This window comes from Silene latifolia, chromosome X (assembly GCF_048544455.1).
Source record: "Silene latifolia isolate original U9 population chromosome X, ASM4854445v1, whole genome shotgun sequence".
Lineage (NCBI taxonomy): Eukaryota > Viridiplantae > Streptophyta > Magnoliopsida > Caryophyllales > Caryophyllaceae > Silene > Silene latifolia.
Genome location: NC_133537.1, coordinates 14783571 through 14799840, shown reverse-complemented (window position 1 = coordinate 14799840; position 16270 = coordinate 14783571). Strand labels below are relative to the sequence as shown.

General features: G+C 37.0%; 2 protein-coding genes across 4 annotated transcripts; both read right to left on the bottom strand.

The window, feature by feature from the left end:
* Positions 1 to 1238: 1238 nt before the first annotated feature.
* LOC141622991 (ankyrin repeat-containing protein At5g02620-like) lies at positions 1239 to 6188 on the bottom strand. 2 transcript variants are annotated; one of them, XM_074439023.1, is made up of 4 exons: positions 5768 to 6168; positions 5130 to 5562; positions 3640 to 4049; positions 1239 to 2278 (listed from the first exon to the last, which is right to left on the bottom strand). In XM_074439023.1, the coding sequence occupies exons 2-4, from the start codon at positions 5458 to 5460 to the stop codon at positions 1400 to 1402; spliced, it is 1620 nt and encodes a 539-aa protein (XP_074295124.1). In that variant the 5' UTR covers positions 5461 to 5562; positions 5768 to 6168; the 3' UTR covers positions 1239 to 1399. The 2 variants fall into 2 exon arrangements, with proteins under 2 accessions (XP_074295124.1, XP_074295123.1); XM_074439022.1 differs by having other exon boundaries at positions 5130 to 6188.
* A 2355-nt stretch (positions 6189 to 8543) lies between these two features.
* LOC141622989 (nudix hydrolase 9) lies at positions 8544 to 13410 on the bottom strand. 2 transcript variants are annotated; one of them, XM_074439020.1, is made up of 10 exons: positions 13194 to 13410; positions 12966 to 13040; positions 12342 to 12398; positions 12103 to 12188; positions 11515 to 11573; positions 10946 to 11094; positions 10554 to 10685; positions 10107 to 10265; positions 9713 to 9806; positions 8544 to 8785 (listed from the first exon to the last, which is right to left on the bottom strand). In XM_074439020.1, exons 1-9 carry the CDS (start codon positions 13281 to 13283, stop codon positions 9714 to 9716), a joined length of 900 nt encoding a protein of 299 aa, XP_074295121.1. In that variant the 5' UTR covers positions 13284 to 13410; the 3' UTR covers positions 8544 to 8785; position 9713. The 2 variants fall into 2 exon arrangements, with proteins under 2 accessions (XP_074295121.1, XP_074295122.1); XM_074439021.1 differs by lacking the exons at positions 8544 to 8785; positions 12342 to 12398 and having other exon boundaries at positions 9487 to 9806; positions 13194 to 13374.
* Positions 13411 to 16270: the final 2860 nt, after the last annotated feature.

Sequence of the window (16270 nt, the reverse complement as noted above, 5' to 3'; positions counted from 1 at the left end):
ATTAAGAGGTTTTTTGTTTGTAGTCTAGCTAGATTATTAAAAAGTAGAAAAGGTGTTTTTTTTAGGTTTTTTGTTGTTTTCTATGGAAACTCTCCGCAGAGAGAAGACTCTCAATTTTTAGAGAGATTTTCTTGTGTTTGAAATTTTTTTGTTGTAATATTATTCTATACGTATTATTATACAAATATCTTACTGTCGAAGATCGTAGCTCATAATATGTCCCATGGCTTGCATAGTCGATCCAAAGTGTTGATCCGAATCACATAAACATAATAAAGTTCATGAAATCAAATATCCATATCTGATACAAATAATTTGGATATCCAAAAATAATTGGATTACATGGGAACATCCTTAAAACGAAGGATACTAGGCCTACATCCTCAATCAGAATCAGAAACATGAACATATCACAAATCTAATTTCCGCAACACATATGCATTAAGCCATTGTGTTAAGAGAATGAAGGTTAAGTAGTGCATTGCATTAGAATATCCTAACAATATTATTCCTAATACATTGAGACCAAATGCTACCTCTATGACTAACAATGCTCAAAAAACTTTTAAGACACAAGATATTTATTCCAAGAGAGAATCTCATTAATGTTAAATCCCCCATTCCGAGCTAGGAGAGCGGACATTATACCAACTTTTAAACATAAGCTTTCGTTGCCCATGAAGAACATTCAGAAGAACTTATTAATTTGCTTGATAATCCCCTTAGGCGAAAGGAGACTAGCACACCAATAGTTCTCGACTCCAAAACTAAGAAACTACTCCCTCCGTCCCGGTCATTTGTTGTCCTTTGGTTTTGGCACAAAGACCAAGGAAAAGGGAGGGAGCCAATTACTAAATGACAAGTGGAATTAATTGAGTGTGAATGATTAAATTACTCATCAAATTCATTCTTAAAATAGAAAGGACAACAAATGACTTAGACACCTCAAATTGGAAAAGGACAACAAACAACCGGGACAGAAGGAGTAATTATTAAAACAGAAAGTGTGAGTTTCATAAGATAATAATGCGTCAGAAGATAAAGTCAGTGGAACACATATGAGACATGGAAAATGGGACAAAATCCGCTAATACAAAAGGCTCGCTAATAATAAACATCTTTTTGTTTATTTATTTATTTATAATGAAATGGTTTTTGGCAAAGTTAATTCAAAACGAACTTGCCCTTTTGTAGGCTTCATAGTTGGATCCCTACACTGTTAAGTTAAAGGAGTAGCATTGATCGCAACTGGTTTATCTTTATAATCTACAGAAAAATCTGAAGCAGCCATTTACAAATCATCATCAAGAATATAGTAAGAATTTACATTAGTCTGTGATGCAAACATCAGTAGTTAGAGCTACTATGCCTTAGAAAAATACAACATCTATATATAGCTTCATATTGCATACATCTTCTTAAACTTCTCACCATGTAGCTCCGAATCTGACATGGCAGAAACTGAATAAGACCGTGATTTGCTATCTAACGACGATTTCCTGAGGCTCTTTAGGTTTCTATCCTCCATTCGATGTTGAATAACCCAATAACACATCGTACCCAAAGTAGTAACCATGATTGTAGTTCCAATGATGGTCACCCCAATGGCTAGCCATTTCTCCTTGGCTCCTACTACAATAAAAGATAATGCCAAAAACGACACCGATATAAGAACACATGCTAGCCACATTAGCTTGTTTATGATCGCCATCATTTGCTTCTTTGCCTTGCTCTCTATTACTACCACCGAGGTTTGGACTACGACGACAGCAAGAGAAATGAAAAGGGCAATTGAGTCAAAAACAAAAAAGATCAAAAATGCGGGTGTTGGAGCAATATTTGCTTCTCCAAGGGAACTACCAGCTGGAATATTATTAGGGTCATCAACATATTGACCGGGAACAGTGAAGATGGCTGCAAAAGCAACGGTTGCTATAAGAACGGCAACAACAGTTGTGGAGTTGATTGCGTTATTGAGTCCCTCGGCATGCATCTTGTTGAGCCGCTTTGCAATGCCTTGTACTCGTTTTCTGGTTTGTCTGGTGTGTTCTAGCTGGTAATGGACTTCATGTTTTATGTCGCTCACAGTCTGCTTAAGCTCGCGATTAGTACTGGTAACTTGGGGTTTGATGACTTTGGCACTTTGAACTCCATGCTCACGAAGGATTGTTGCAATGTTTGGATGATTCATTTTCTCTGCCGTGTCAAGGGCAGTTTCACCGGCCCTATTCACTGCGGTTGTGTCTGTTTCTTTTTCTGCTAATAATCTCATGACAATCTGCAGGCAACATATCGGATTCAGATTCCATATGACTGACCATCTCAACGCAACAACTACAGACGCATATACTAAGTCAGTCAACAGCAGTACAGCACCCGAGGACAGTTCCAGTAATGATCTGTCGAAGTATTCAAAGATTCACAGGACAAAGCAGATAAGACCAATACGACATATAAATAAAAGAAGTTTTTGCTTAAATAGGGTCGAAACCCAAATTATTTAACAAAATAGTGCGGGTTTCAAACTATTTACCAAAAATGGGTCCACGTCAAAATTTCTGTTTTTTTTTTTTTTTGAAATTTAGCACTTGTCGCTATCCTGGACAGCGAGAAGTTGCTTCCATAATCAGGTATTTGACAAGCTACAATCGTCGTCTCCGTTCTTCTTACTCCGACCACCAAATAATGAAATAAGACCACCATTCTCATCTTCTCACTTCCCTTATCGTATTCACATTGTTGTTTGAGTTATTTGCTCCATGGTTTGCGCAAAAAACGGCCCGCAATATCGCCGTTCACTAACAATTTCGGTTTCGAGAAATCCATTTATATTGATAGTGATGATACTGATATATAGTAGGAATTATGGTGATAGTGATATAGAGTAGGATTTAGGAATTATGGTCAGCTTTGAAAGATACAACTTTGTTTCATGGGACGCTTACTTTTCAAAACCGCAAATAAGCAGCTTCTTGGAAGCTTGAAGCTCGCAACTCAGAATAGCGTTGCAACATGTAAAATTTCTCGAAACCGAAATTGTTTGTGAACGGTGATATTGCGGGTCATTTTTTGCATAAACCATGAAGCTAATAACTCAAACAAAGATGTGTATATGATAAGGGAAGTGAGAAGAAGAGAATGGTGGTTGTATTTCATTATTTGGTGGTCGGAGTAAGGAGAACGGACACGACGAATGTAGCTTGTCAAATAACTGAACATGGAAGCAAACTTCTCAGCAGCGACATGTTCTAAATTTCAAAAAAAAAAAAAAATCGGAAATAATGACGTGGACCCATTTTTGGTAAATAGTTTGAAACCCGTACTATTTTGTTAAATAATTTGGATTTCAACCCCATTTAAGCAAAAACTTCTAAATAAAAGGTCCAGAAGGGGATCAATATATAGCAAAATTCCGGGAAATTTGGGATTGTCTAGGTGTCTATACATCTCCTTCAATTAAAAAGTTAAGATTTTTGTGTTCGTACTCTATGGAAGGCTAAACTAACTTGTGACTATTCAACACTTCATTCTCATTCACCAATATACCCACCCCCTACAGACCGCGAATCATCAAAAATACCCTCACAAATCATTGTAATGCAAGGTATTAGAAGAATTATGACAGAAAATGAAACTAACCGGACCCCTGCCTTTTCTTGAAGCTATATGCAATGCTGTATTGCTTTTAGTATCAACCATATTGATCATAGAAGGATCTGACTTAATAAGCTCCTCCACCACCTCAAGATTCTGACCCTTGACCGCCATGTGAAGTGCGGTCTGGCCCTTCTTGTCTGTTCTTGTAGTGATTCCCGGCTCTTTCTCCAAGAGCGCTTTCACCACAGCCACATGCCCATTCCTTGCAGCAGCGTGCAAGGCCGTTTTACCATTACTTCGGCCAATGGTAGCCAGTCCACTTCCCGACTCCAAGAGGAAATTCACCACCTCGGTGTGCCCTTGAGTCGCAGCTGTCTGCAATGCCGTGGTGTTGGATGTGTCATACGTCATTGAGAGATCAGGGTGTACGTCCATCAGAACTTTCAATGTTTCTGTCACATCATTCACAAAATAGTGTAAGGTTCAATGCAATTCTCAGCGTATATTATATAATGGGCATCTCGAATAACACGTTCATCACCTCCGTTTCGACTTCGACCCCTTCTTCAATGCCATTACACAACCAAGATCAAGAACAAGGGCATTTACGTAATTTTGATTTAACCGCGATGATCAAAACACCATCTTTATTAGATGAAGGTAATAATAATAATAATGATGATGATGAAATGCTAGAGATTAAGGAAGATAATGACGGGTTTAAGACTCCTACAGGAATTGAGCACAAGATTAAGGTTAATTTGTCATGTCCTCCACCTGCCCCTACGAGACCAAAGACAAAGACCATGAAACGACGTCGTTCCGATCTTGTTAGGACGACAAGGATGTTGAAATATCTTGATCATGTGTCCGATGACGATAAGCAATCGTTGTTTACACCTTGATCAGTTGTTTTTTTTTTTTTTTTTTGGTGACGAGGAGGTTGGATCCTCCCCGGGTACAGGACCCCACCCTGCTAGGCGCCTGTACCATGTGAGTTCTTTCCCGCGGGGATTATTCCCTCTCCGGGCGTCAGGTCCCCAGGAAAGTGTTCATCTAGGGAATCGAACCCAGGACCTCGCAATTCCTCCTTAGGAGACTTTGAGGTTACCCTGGAATTCCACTAGACTCACACATCTTAGGTTTGATCAGTTGTTCTTGTTAAGGACAATGACAAACACGATGCTGATATCAGGAAACTTAATAATATCAGGTCTTTTAGGTAATTTTTTAAATTAATTATCGTCGTAGTCATGTTTTCTAATTTATTAAGTATTTTTCCTAATCTATAATAGTTGGGTAGCAATTAAAATAGTTTAAGACGTATTTGTCCGACTTGATACAATTCGTTCCGCGTATGGGTTATTAGTTTTGGTATTACTAATAACTCCAATTAGTAATGCAAAATGACTCGCTAAACTAACTCCAATTCCTTTTTTTATTGTAAAGTAGGCAAATAGCGATCATTCAATGCAATTCTCAGCGTAATTTTACAAGCAGTCTAATCTACAAATAGATGAAATAACACATACCCAAATCCCCTTGCTTGGCGGCAATGTGGAATGCATCATAACCATTCTTAGCCTTGATACTAGCAGCAATAGGATCATAATAATTGATCATCTCCCTAATAACATCAACCTGCCCATATTCCGAAGCAGAATAGAGTGCAGTTTCCCCTGCCTGATTTTGCTTTACAAGCAATTCCTTCAATTCATCCTCATCAGTATTATTCAATATATGCATCACCTCATCCAAGTTTCCAGCTCTTGCTGCGGCATGAAGTTTGGTGTCATCCCTCTTTCCTGTCAATTGCTTTGTCATCTTCTTCTGCGGCGCATTCGGCTGCCCTTGGTTTTCCATTTTTTATCTAAAATTTTGTTCCTCACCTCACATAAAACATACACTAATCTTTCACAAATCCTAAATTTCAAGTCTTTGCAATTGAAACCCTCAGAAAATCACCTGATGCGGCGAAATTCAACAAAAATAAAAATTACCAATTTGGTTGTTTTATAACATTGCACATACCATGGTCCATAAAACATGAAATTCTTAAATTATTACCAATATGTTAAAAATAAATAAATAATTAAATCATAAGATGACAAAAAAGATGAAAGAAATATGTGATGGGTTACAACTAAAAAGATTGAAGAAAAGAGATAACCTGAAGATTAAGGAAACAGCTACTTTTACTCTCAACCATTAAAAATCAGAATAGCCAAATAACTTAGGAGCTAGACATTGTAGATTAATGCATAAAGAGCTTTTTTGCATAAGATTTGAAAGGGCCTTTTGAATGTTTGTTTTTATAATCCTCGGAATATAAAAGATAAACAAATGATTAGAATTTAGAACAGACGGAATATATAAATTATGCACATGTAAGCAACAAACAATAAAAGGATGAATAATAGGAAGAATGTAATTAAAAAAATGTATGTAGGGATGAAAGACAATATAAGCAATAAAAAGGATTCTTTAATGAAAAGCTAAGTTAGATTTGCAATCAGAAAATGGGAGGGAGAGGAAGACAGTGAGAGAGAATAAGATGGTAAAGGCCAAAAACAATCCACTGTCGAATGTCTGGTTGATAATTGGTACACAAAATCTCATTATAGACGGCACGTATCCGTCTATAATTAAAGACGGGTCAAATACAATACCGCATTTCTAATAAGACGAGCAATAAGTGGGGTGGTGGGGGCAAAAAATATTACCACTTTTAAGCTATTTGACCCGTCTTTAGCTATAGACAGATATATCCGTCTATAAGAAAACTAGCTTAATTGTTAATGCATCACAAATCACAATGACAATTCCCTCCACCACGCGCTATATTCCCCACCTCCATTTTGCATTATTTGCAATTTCCGAGATAGATAAGATCGCAAGCAAATTCTCAACCGTTAAACTAAGACATTTTATTTATTTTGTTAATATGTTAAAAACATAATGAAATATACAGCCTAGCCAGGCAGCCATAAGTAAGATCTAAAGAAATATGAGCTTGACAATTATGTTATAATTGTCGTCTTTTTAGAAATTCTTAGTATTTACGGAGTATGAATTACGAATTACGCTGCCTCAAGGTTATAATACTCCTACCAACAAAACTATGACCAAGTAAGTAGTTTCATAATCGGTGAATACAAAATGCAAATATATTTGGTTGTAAGTACATTTCTAGGAACGATGTCTTTACACCATTATTTCGAGATGTTAGAGTTTCTTGATTGATCTTTTAGAGTATTGGTTTCAACTTTTTCCCTATGTTTGGTTGTCCTACATTGTTTCCTAAACCGTTAATAATGTCATTTGATATGATTCAACTTTCGTAATTGAGAGTATGGACCATAATTTATACAATTAAGCTCAATCAATCTGATCCACATCATGATTGAATTTATAATTAGATTGACAAAATTACACTGGTTCACATTATTGCATATTTGCATGCATGCCAGTATGACTTAGAATTGAGGAATTAGCATCAACCCTTTGATTGCGGGGCTGAATTTACCTCAACTCATTCTTCTGTCAGTTTTTGACATTCAGTTTAATTACAGTACTTTCTAACCGAATTTATTTATTGAAAAATTAGGAGAATACGTTTTAAGCACACGTGCAAAAGTGCACGTGGTTTAGCAGACAAACGACCTTGATATAGAATCATATGACTCAGCTCATCCACTATCCATGCAACATTCAGCGTTACAAGTCTATTTTCACAACCACCATTATTATAATGCCCTTCTTTTTCAGGGAATCTATTATTATCACCTTTTTCACTCAAAAGCTAAAAAAAATTAACATAAAAAGTAAAGTAAAGAGGTGACTTTGGTGTGATAGTCACAATTCACGAAATGACTTACAAAAGGGTGGCTGACTCAGAGACTCGCATTCGAAAACGAGTTATTTCCACCGAAAAAATCTTCACCAAGGTCATAGGTCCGAATCCCCTACCCGATTACCCCCATGTACTATACTAGCCTTGCGCCTTATTGAACACAAAAAATACACGAGCGAGTTATTACCATAATGCGTCACATAAAGATCTTCCGTATAATCTATCACACGACTACACGAGTTCTGTATTAGCTCTTTAGAAGTTCAAATGCCTGCTTCAGCTGTACGTACTATTGACAATGATATTGCACCGGTCACCGTTGACGCGGAAGCATAAACCAATGTCTTTATTGATTAAGCTATGGTTCACTTGTTTAGTTGCTTGTTGTGCACTGTATTATATTTCGTAATACTTTACTGGGTTTTATTAGTCAATTAATTACAGTGAAAGGAAAGATTAAGTATAACTCAAGGGACATGCGTAATCTACTCAAAGGGCAAATTTTGATAGTTTTTCAAAGGCAAGTTATGCCAAATTTTTTAATTTGGATTTGAGCTGATAATGACGAGAAAATAACATACGGAGTAAATAATAATGAACAAGTCAAGACGAAATGTCGACATCGTTGTAATAAGTCAGTCAATGAATTCTTGGCCTGGTGCTTGAGTGAGTTAAATCACTTGAATGGGAGTTGCTTGGTTGAAAAACCTCACCCATTGTATAAATGTATTGATAATGACGCTTCAAGATGAAAAATAGAATCTCACAAGTGAACAAATTAAACCAATGAAAACTAGAATACGAAAAGCATAATGTCAGTAGAATCATTGATTGTTCCACAAAAACCATGTAGAAAAATACATTCCACGGATGCGTGAAAACTGACCGCGGCAATAGGTGGGTGAGACGAGTCATTCAACTAACAAATTACATCCATCTACGAAAGGTTAAAAAAAAAAATGAAATAAAGCGATAAATCCTATGCTGAATCCAATATGGGTCCGTCTCATGATAATATAATTTTAATATAAGGCTATATCAAGAAAATCTGTAAAGAAAAAAGGACAATTTCATGGGAATAATGCTCTCATAATGTCAAGGCATGAGGAAAGTTTTTCCATTCAACAAACAAGTGACTATCTGAAAGTGTTTCAATTCAAACAAGGAATGTTGTACCAACTAAAGGTAGGTCTGATTTATTATGAAAGGGATTAAGAAGGCTTAAATCAAAGGTCTAAGGTTCTCTACTCTCAAAAGTACATAAATTCGGCATCAAAAGTCTTCGAGCTTTATCCAATGTTGTGGTAGCTAAAATGTCTGCATCCTACATGAATACTGAATAACCATGCAGATGGTTTATTCAGTCAATAAGAATATAAGATGCCAAAGAGTCGTTGGCCTACCACTCAACCATTCTTTTTTACTTTTAGTAATTTTATCAAGGTCAAAATGACTCAGGTATAACAAAAGCCATGACACTAATATGGCACATAGTGTAAAGAACACTTGCTACTTGCTAGTGTAGTGAGGGGAAAAAAAAAAAACGGACCCATCATTGCACCACAAAACTTCCATTTACTCCTGACTCTCAGCTTTGCCGAGACCAGATTCTTTGCACCATTTTGCGTCTCTTGTCCCACAACTCTATACCTTAAAATACAACTATTCAACATGAAAGTCAGTTGGGTAAATTATAGTCTTACGTAGGTGATCGATGTGTCAAAGCAAAGTATCATGCTACCATATTACTGGATTGGCCAACTTTTCTGAATGCCGGAAGATCTCCACCTGAACTCAGGTTACCAGAGTCTTCTAATTGGTTCACATGAATCACATATGATAAACTGACCAAAGATGTGTTATTCCCAGACAGAGGGAGAAGGAAGACTAAGCTATAGTTTCTGCCCTTTTCTGGTAACAAGGCATAAGGTTACAGATTTTAAAATAATCAAGCTGACTATATTAAATCAGAGGCCTATGGATATTAGGGGTTTAGAAACTTTGAAAGTTCAATGGCAAAACGACTAGCCACGTAATTCAGATATAAAATCCTTGAGATAAAATACGTGATGCTCGGAATAAATATTCATACAGCTCTAAATGGTAGACAATAGTCTAAAGAATATCTCACTGTAACAACAGTTTGAACGATAAAATTATCAATCTACCAGTGCAACTAGAAGGAATCCATGAATGCTGGAAAAATCTAAGGTGTGATTATAGGGGGAGTATAAAATGACCATTTAAGATACAGGTCCGTACCTTATGATTTAGTAGCATCCACCATTAGTCTGAACAAAGCATAACCTCCATGGTGGCAACCAGGCATCTTCCATGCCATGTTCTCTAGTTCATCCTGGGATTAAAATTTACATTTCAAAACCCCTACATAGCTTGTAAACTACTACACGTGAATTCCAGAAAGCAATCACAATGTTTTGAAAATATCATCTATGCTATTTTCCATCTGAAGTTACCAATATACTGTCTCCATCATAGTTCATGTAAATGTATTGTTCACATTTTAACCGTATACAAGTTTTCATAGTCAGAAGATGCAAAATATTGTCGAAAGCATTACGAACCTACAACACGAGAATCAAGAAGCTGAGCACATAGGCACAAAACACAATCCAAAGAGAATGGGGTAACTAACCTTTGAAACTGTGTGTAGTTGAGTTGACTCAAAACTATCCTGCGCAGAACCGTATAACTTCTGAACTTCTTCTGACTGAAGCGAGCATTTCATGAAGAAGAAAGCAGTTGGTCGCACATTCAACTCCCTTCTTGATATACCAATAAAAACTGGTTTGCACTGCATAGAAAGCCGAATAACCACCATAAACATCGTAATAGGAAAGTACCAGTTTGCACACAATCTGAAATGCTGCTCTAGAATCTTCCTTGTGTTTTCACAAACAAAGAACTACTTGGAGCACCGGTAGGAAATAGGACGATAAAATAAATAGTAATGAAGCAAATAACAGATAACTTGAATATTCTAACAACAATCTCCCTTGATTTTAAAAACAATAATATATGGCACTCAGTTTTTCATCATTAAAGCCAAAACAGCACCTCATAAATGAAAAATATGACTAACCAGGGATTCGGTTGGTACCCCAGTTTCCTCTACTACTTCACGAATGATACTATCGAACATCTCCTCAACAACTTTCTTGTGTAGATCTGCTGGTTCCAAAGCGTCATGAAAGATAATTCCAATCTCTTCTGGCTGGGGAAAATAAATGAGTAGAGAACATTATTAACATCTGTTTCAAGTATTTATAATTCCAAATGTTCAGTTTTTTCTCAAGAAATGCTACTATTTGGCAACCAGGTCACACACAGCCAATATCCACAAACGAGTGTAACAGCATATAATTGGGAGCGGTGGTTTCAAACGCATCACAACAAAATTTCCACTCGCAGACTACTTAGATCAAGCGGCCTTGAAGATTGAAACTGTAGATTCTGTGATGAGATTGTAACTACCTCCGGATGACCTCCAGGGAAAACAAAGTGTCCCGGAAACTCCCCCACATTATTGCTGCGTCTCAGCACAAGAATTCTGCCATCGTTGGTCTCGACAATAGCACCGTTGCCTAGAGGGTTTGAAGTGTGTTGACATCGCACAGTTTCATCTGTAAAATTGACCAGCAATCCAGTTACATGTGTTTAATGATAGTAATCCGAAAATCTTTTTATTTGAATATAACAAATGGAAGAAATTAAGATGATGGCATGACAATCAGAAACTTGAACTTGGAAATGGGTTTAAGTACTATTAAAAACATGTAACATGACAAGGGGCAGGAGGACAACCATTCCTTCACAATTGAACAACTTGCATTAGCGGCATCAACAATTCTAATTCCCAGGGAAAGATTTGACGAAGCAACTAATGCATTTGGCCAAACATACTAATGGGCAAAATTATATGATGTTATATTTAGCACTCTTTAATTATGCATATAGAAGTATAGAGCTACAAACATGGCACAAAAATTTCACATCAGTCCAAACAACACAAGCATCAAATATAATAACCATTGATAAGCTACCTTCTGATTGAACTAGAAATTTTTCCCATAACGCATTTAGATTGGTCCCCATGAATGTCCTATATGAATTAGCAGAGCGTTTGTTAGTAACAGAACAACCCTCAAAACAATACCACTCAGTGCCGTGGCACTCACTAAGAAAACACTGCAGAAACATGGGAGGTAATTTAACTACCTAGAGTAGGGACGTAAGGACTGAAACCTAAGCCAGTATGTCATGTGAAACAATTCTAGTACTGAATATGGTAGCAACAAGAAAACAGAATAAGTGATATCCTGGACTCTTAGTCCGTCATGATCCAGATTGGGTATATATACAGCATAATGGAGAAGGCTAAATGTAAACTGACACAGTAATCAATAGGCAGTCAACGGCTCTACTTGTCAGATGTAAACACCGCACATCTGATGATAAGGACCTACCATCACATATTCATTTAACTCGTGTCATTCAACAACGAACTACGTGTATCCTGGAATGTCCACGATAATCTAAAGCCAATACACAGCACAGATCACATGAACGATTGAAACTTAAAACTGTAAAAGTGCAAAGTAATTGGCATGAAGCTAGAGGAGGAGAGTAACCTGTAATCCGTCAAACCAAGGTGCAAACGAACATGACAGTTTTGCATTTGACTTCCATCACCATCCTCTACAAGATGACCTCCATACTGCAAAACACTTTTCATGAGCTCACTTCCACACACATGATGTCTCCAACAAGATTAACAAAGCAAAATGACTAAACGTGAAGGAAACTACACTATTCAAGTCAAAACCAAATGTAGCATTGACGCATTGTCCAAGTGGAGAGGCTGACATACTCTAAACTTGGTTCCGTTATACAACGATGAATTACTTTGTGCCTTCTGATCCCATATCTAGCATATATAGACAAGAAAAAGATAACAAGTCAACAAGCATCATGAATGAGCCAATTCTCTAGAAATGGCGATACTGAAAACTAAATAACTCTCGAGTCTCAACGCAAAAAGCTAATACTACTTCTGACCCGGTCATTTGTTGTCCTATTCCATTTTGGGTTAGTCAATTGTTGTCCTTTCTATTTTAAGAATGAATTTGATGAGCAATTTGATCATTCACACTCAAATTGGTCTACTTGTCATTTTATAATTGACCTCCTCCTCTTTCCTTGGTCTTTGTGCCAAAACCAAAGGACAACAATTGACCGGGATGGAGGGAGCGAGTATGATCAAAGCAATTATTTAGGCTCCACAACAGTTGTAGAGTAGACACTAGACAGTGTGATCAGATTGGAATTCCCCGTATTAGCATAAACGAATTAGTTATTCTTGTGTAAGACGGTTTTACACAAACAAAAAAATAGTGTCAAACGGATTAAAACATAACCAAATTAGTGCGTAAAAGTAGTCATTAAAGGGATTTGGCGGTTTTACACAGATTAAAAGAGGAAGACATAGGAATACCTGATTGATTGAATTCTCGAGAATAATGTCAGGATGCGGGATCCTATCGTATGCTTTGTCCAACACAACTGACACCTTCACCAAAATCAAATAAATTAAAAAGCTACTTGTTACGGTCACAAGTTTTGACGGCACTCATAACCGATTTAAATAATGTTAACAAGGAAAGAATTGTTGTTACTACAATTAAGTTTGAGAATCGAGGAAGAAAGAAGGGGGAAGGGAAACCTGAGAGGGAGTGAAACCAGAGGGACAAGAGAGCATGAGCTTGTAAAGATGACCATTGCTAACGTCTACTCCACTTTTCTCCATCGCCATTGATTTATCATGCACTCCTCCGCTTCATCACTTCATGTTGCCTGATACTAAGTATTCTGTTGGGCTTCAACGTCTTCTCTCTGTACTGGCCTACTATTTTAGTGGTTTTTGTTTGAGTAAATTATCAATTACACCCACGTCAAATACACATTTTTACATTAACTCCCACGTCAAATTTTTTTATTAAATTACACCCAAGTTAATTGCTCAGTTTACAAATTGCACCCAATATCGGAATCCGGCCAAATTTCCGTCAATTTTCAAAATTTCTGGGATAAAACATATTTTTAGGACGATTTTGCCCTTCTGCCTTTCTTTATTAACCTTGTGTGTGTTTGATGTTTACTCTCTCATTCATTCCCTTCCCTTCCTTCTTCATCATTCTCTCTTATATTTCCCCTAATTTGATTTGCTTCATTGTGTTACTAATCCTCAAGGTAATTCATTCCCCATTGTTTTGTTTTTGTTCAATGTGTTCAATTTTATTAATTTGTATTCAATAAATTTCGTTTCCATTTAATCTTGTCATGGTTCTTGATAATTAGGTTCTCTTTTGAATATTAGGGTTAGAAATTCATTTAAAATGTCAATTGAAAGTAGCTATGAAAGCACTCATCATAGTGGTATTGATGAGCAACCCAGTTGAAAGCAAAACGAGTGACTACCTTAATTGGGTTAATGCAGGTGTGGAAGAACTACGTTTGTGAGGCAAAACGAGTAAATAAGAACGAGATATGCACGACAACAGGAAGGCTAACACCGACATTGTACAACCAAATGAATTCAAGAGAGAATGTAGCCTTTGGATTGTATACACAAAGTGGATCTATATAGGCCTAGTACTCGTATCCGCTGGAGTCATGTGTTCATTGATTTTATGGGTTACGTATGCCGAGAGGACGAAGACATAGGGTATATGCCAAGCAATTTTATCTTTGATAAATATGAACCTCGAAGTGACGAATAGAGACAGGGTGAATTTATTGTTATATACTACGGAGTACGACGATACCGTGATTGAGAGTCTAATTACACACTGCAATTTCTTTAATATTTGTCTGAAATGGTTGTACTGGTTGTGGGAATGACAATTTTGTAATGGCAATTTTTGTAATGGCAATGACAATTACACACTGCAATTTTTGGCATTGCATTTGGTTAGCAGACGGAACTGATGAATCAGACAAAGATGAGCGAAAGAAATTTGTTGAATTACAACATATTGTTCAACAGTACAACTGTTAATTGAAAGAGTACTCTAATTGAAACACTACTCTAGCATACATCACCGTACATCAGTGCAAATACATCCCTTAATGCATCCATTACATAAGTGCAAATACATCAGTGCAAATACAACATATTGTTCAACAGCATGCTAGAACCCCCCAACCTCCATACCTTGCCTGCCCCCTTTGAATACACTCATTCATCGGTACATGAATCGTCATCGAAGAAGGAGAAGAGTCAAGCTCTCGAAGCCTTTCTTCTCTAAGCTTGTCTTCGTGTAGGGACTCTAAATGATCACAATAAACATCCAGAATCCTGAGGTACTCATGCTGTCCTTCTGGGAGGTTCACAATTCTCCTACTCGCACGGCATATATCCACCACTGCATCCCAGGACAAGACATTTCGGATCCTTTCAAAAAGAAGGAGCACCTCATTAGTCAGCTGTTTCAGTTCCTCCCGTTTATCGGCAACCATTCCTGCAACAGACCAAACATACGAACGTAAATGAAACTGGTAGTTGCAAATCACAAAATCACAACAAACCTAAGCATAATGCATTTGAGCCAACAGTTCACAGCAGAAAGAAGCTAACAAAGAACATCAAAATATCAGATCAACCCTCTCATTAAAATCTTTCAACCCCACTAGTTACAGTTAAGAATGTTAAATTTGTCGGTGACAAAGTTAGTACCTATGAGCACACAATTCAAAAACATAGAAAGGAACAAACCTAAAATAATTCTGAAAATAACTTGCTACTGAATACTTCTATAAGACAGATGACCACTTTACCATTTGGAAGTACAAGTTATAGCCTATCACCCACCCCTTTCTCCCCCTTCCATCATCCTGATGACAATTATCCGTCCTAAGCAAGCCCTGAGTAGACAACTACTTGAATCCACGGTACAATGCTAGCTAGGAAAATATAATAATTGCTACGGCTGCATCATAATTTTGCGAACGTAAATGAAACTGGTAGTTGCAAATCACAAAATCACAACAAACCTAACTCTTATGGATACTGCAACTTACTACTTGAGACGACACCACCAAGGTTCAGAGCGTGAGATGGACTTGGGATATTCACGAGAAGAGGCCGAGCAGTCGAGTACCGGATCTTGGCTAGTCAAATCCCACACGGCGGTTGGTGCCAAAACAACATCTAAACGCTGAAATAGTTTTGGAGCCTCACCCAATATGCGATCAATCTTATCCTGTATACCCTGAACTATAGACGCGTTGCTGCTCATCTTTCCTACAATACCCAGAATTCATAAAGTCGCAAATTAGGATAAACAACATTGAATAATTCCATAGCAATGATTATTAACGTGATTGATAGCAACAGAAATCAAAAATTAAAAATTAACCAACAAACAAATTACAAAGAAGAGATGAAAGGGGAACTTACATATGATTATTAACGTGATTGATGGTGACGGATGATCAATATACTAATAATTAAGATTCTAAGATTTAATTGGGGGAATTTGAAAGGGGACGATTTTGGGGAAATATTGGGGATGAAATTAGGGTTAAAAGTGAAAGGGGGGAAGTGAATGAAGAGTTTAACAGGTTCATTCACAAGTAGAAACACGCGGGGGCAAATCTGTCATTTTACACGGTTTTTCACCTGAAAATGGGATGGGGTGCAATTTTTAACCTGAGCCATTAACGTGGGTGTAATTTAAAAAAAAAATTTGACGTGGGAGTTAATGTAAAAATGTGTATTTGACGTGGGTGTAATTGATA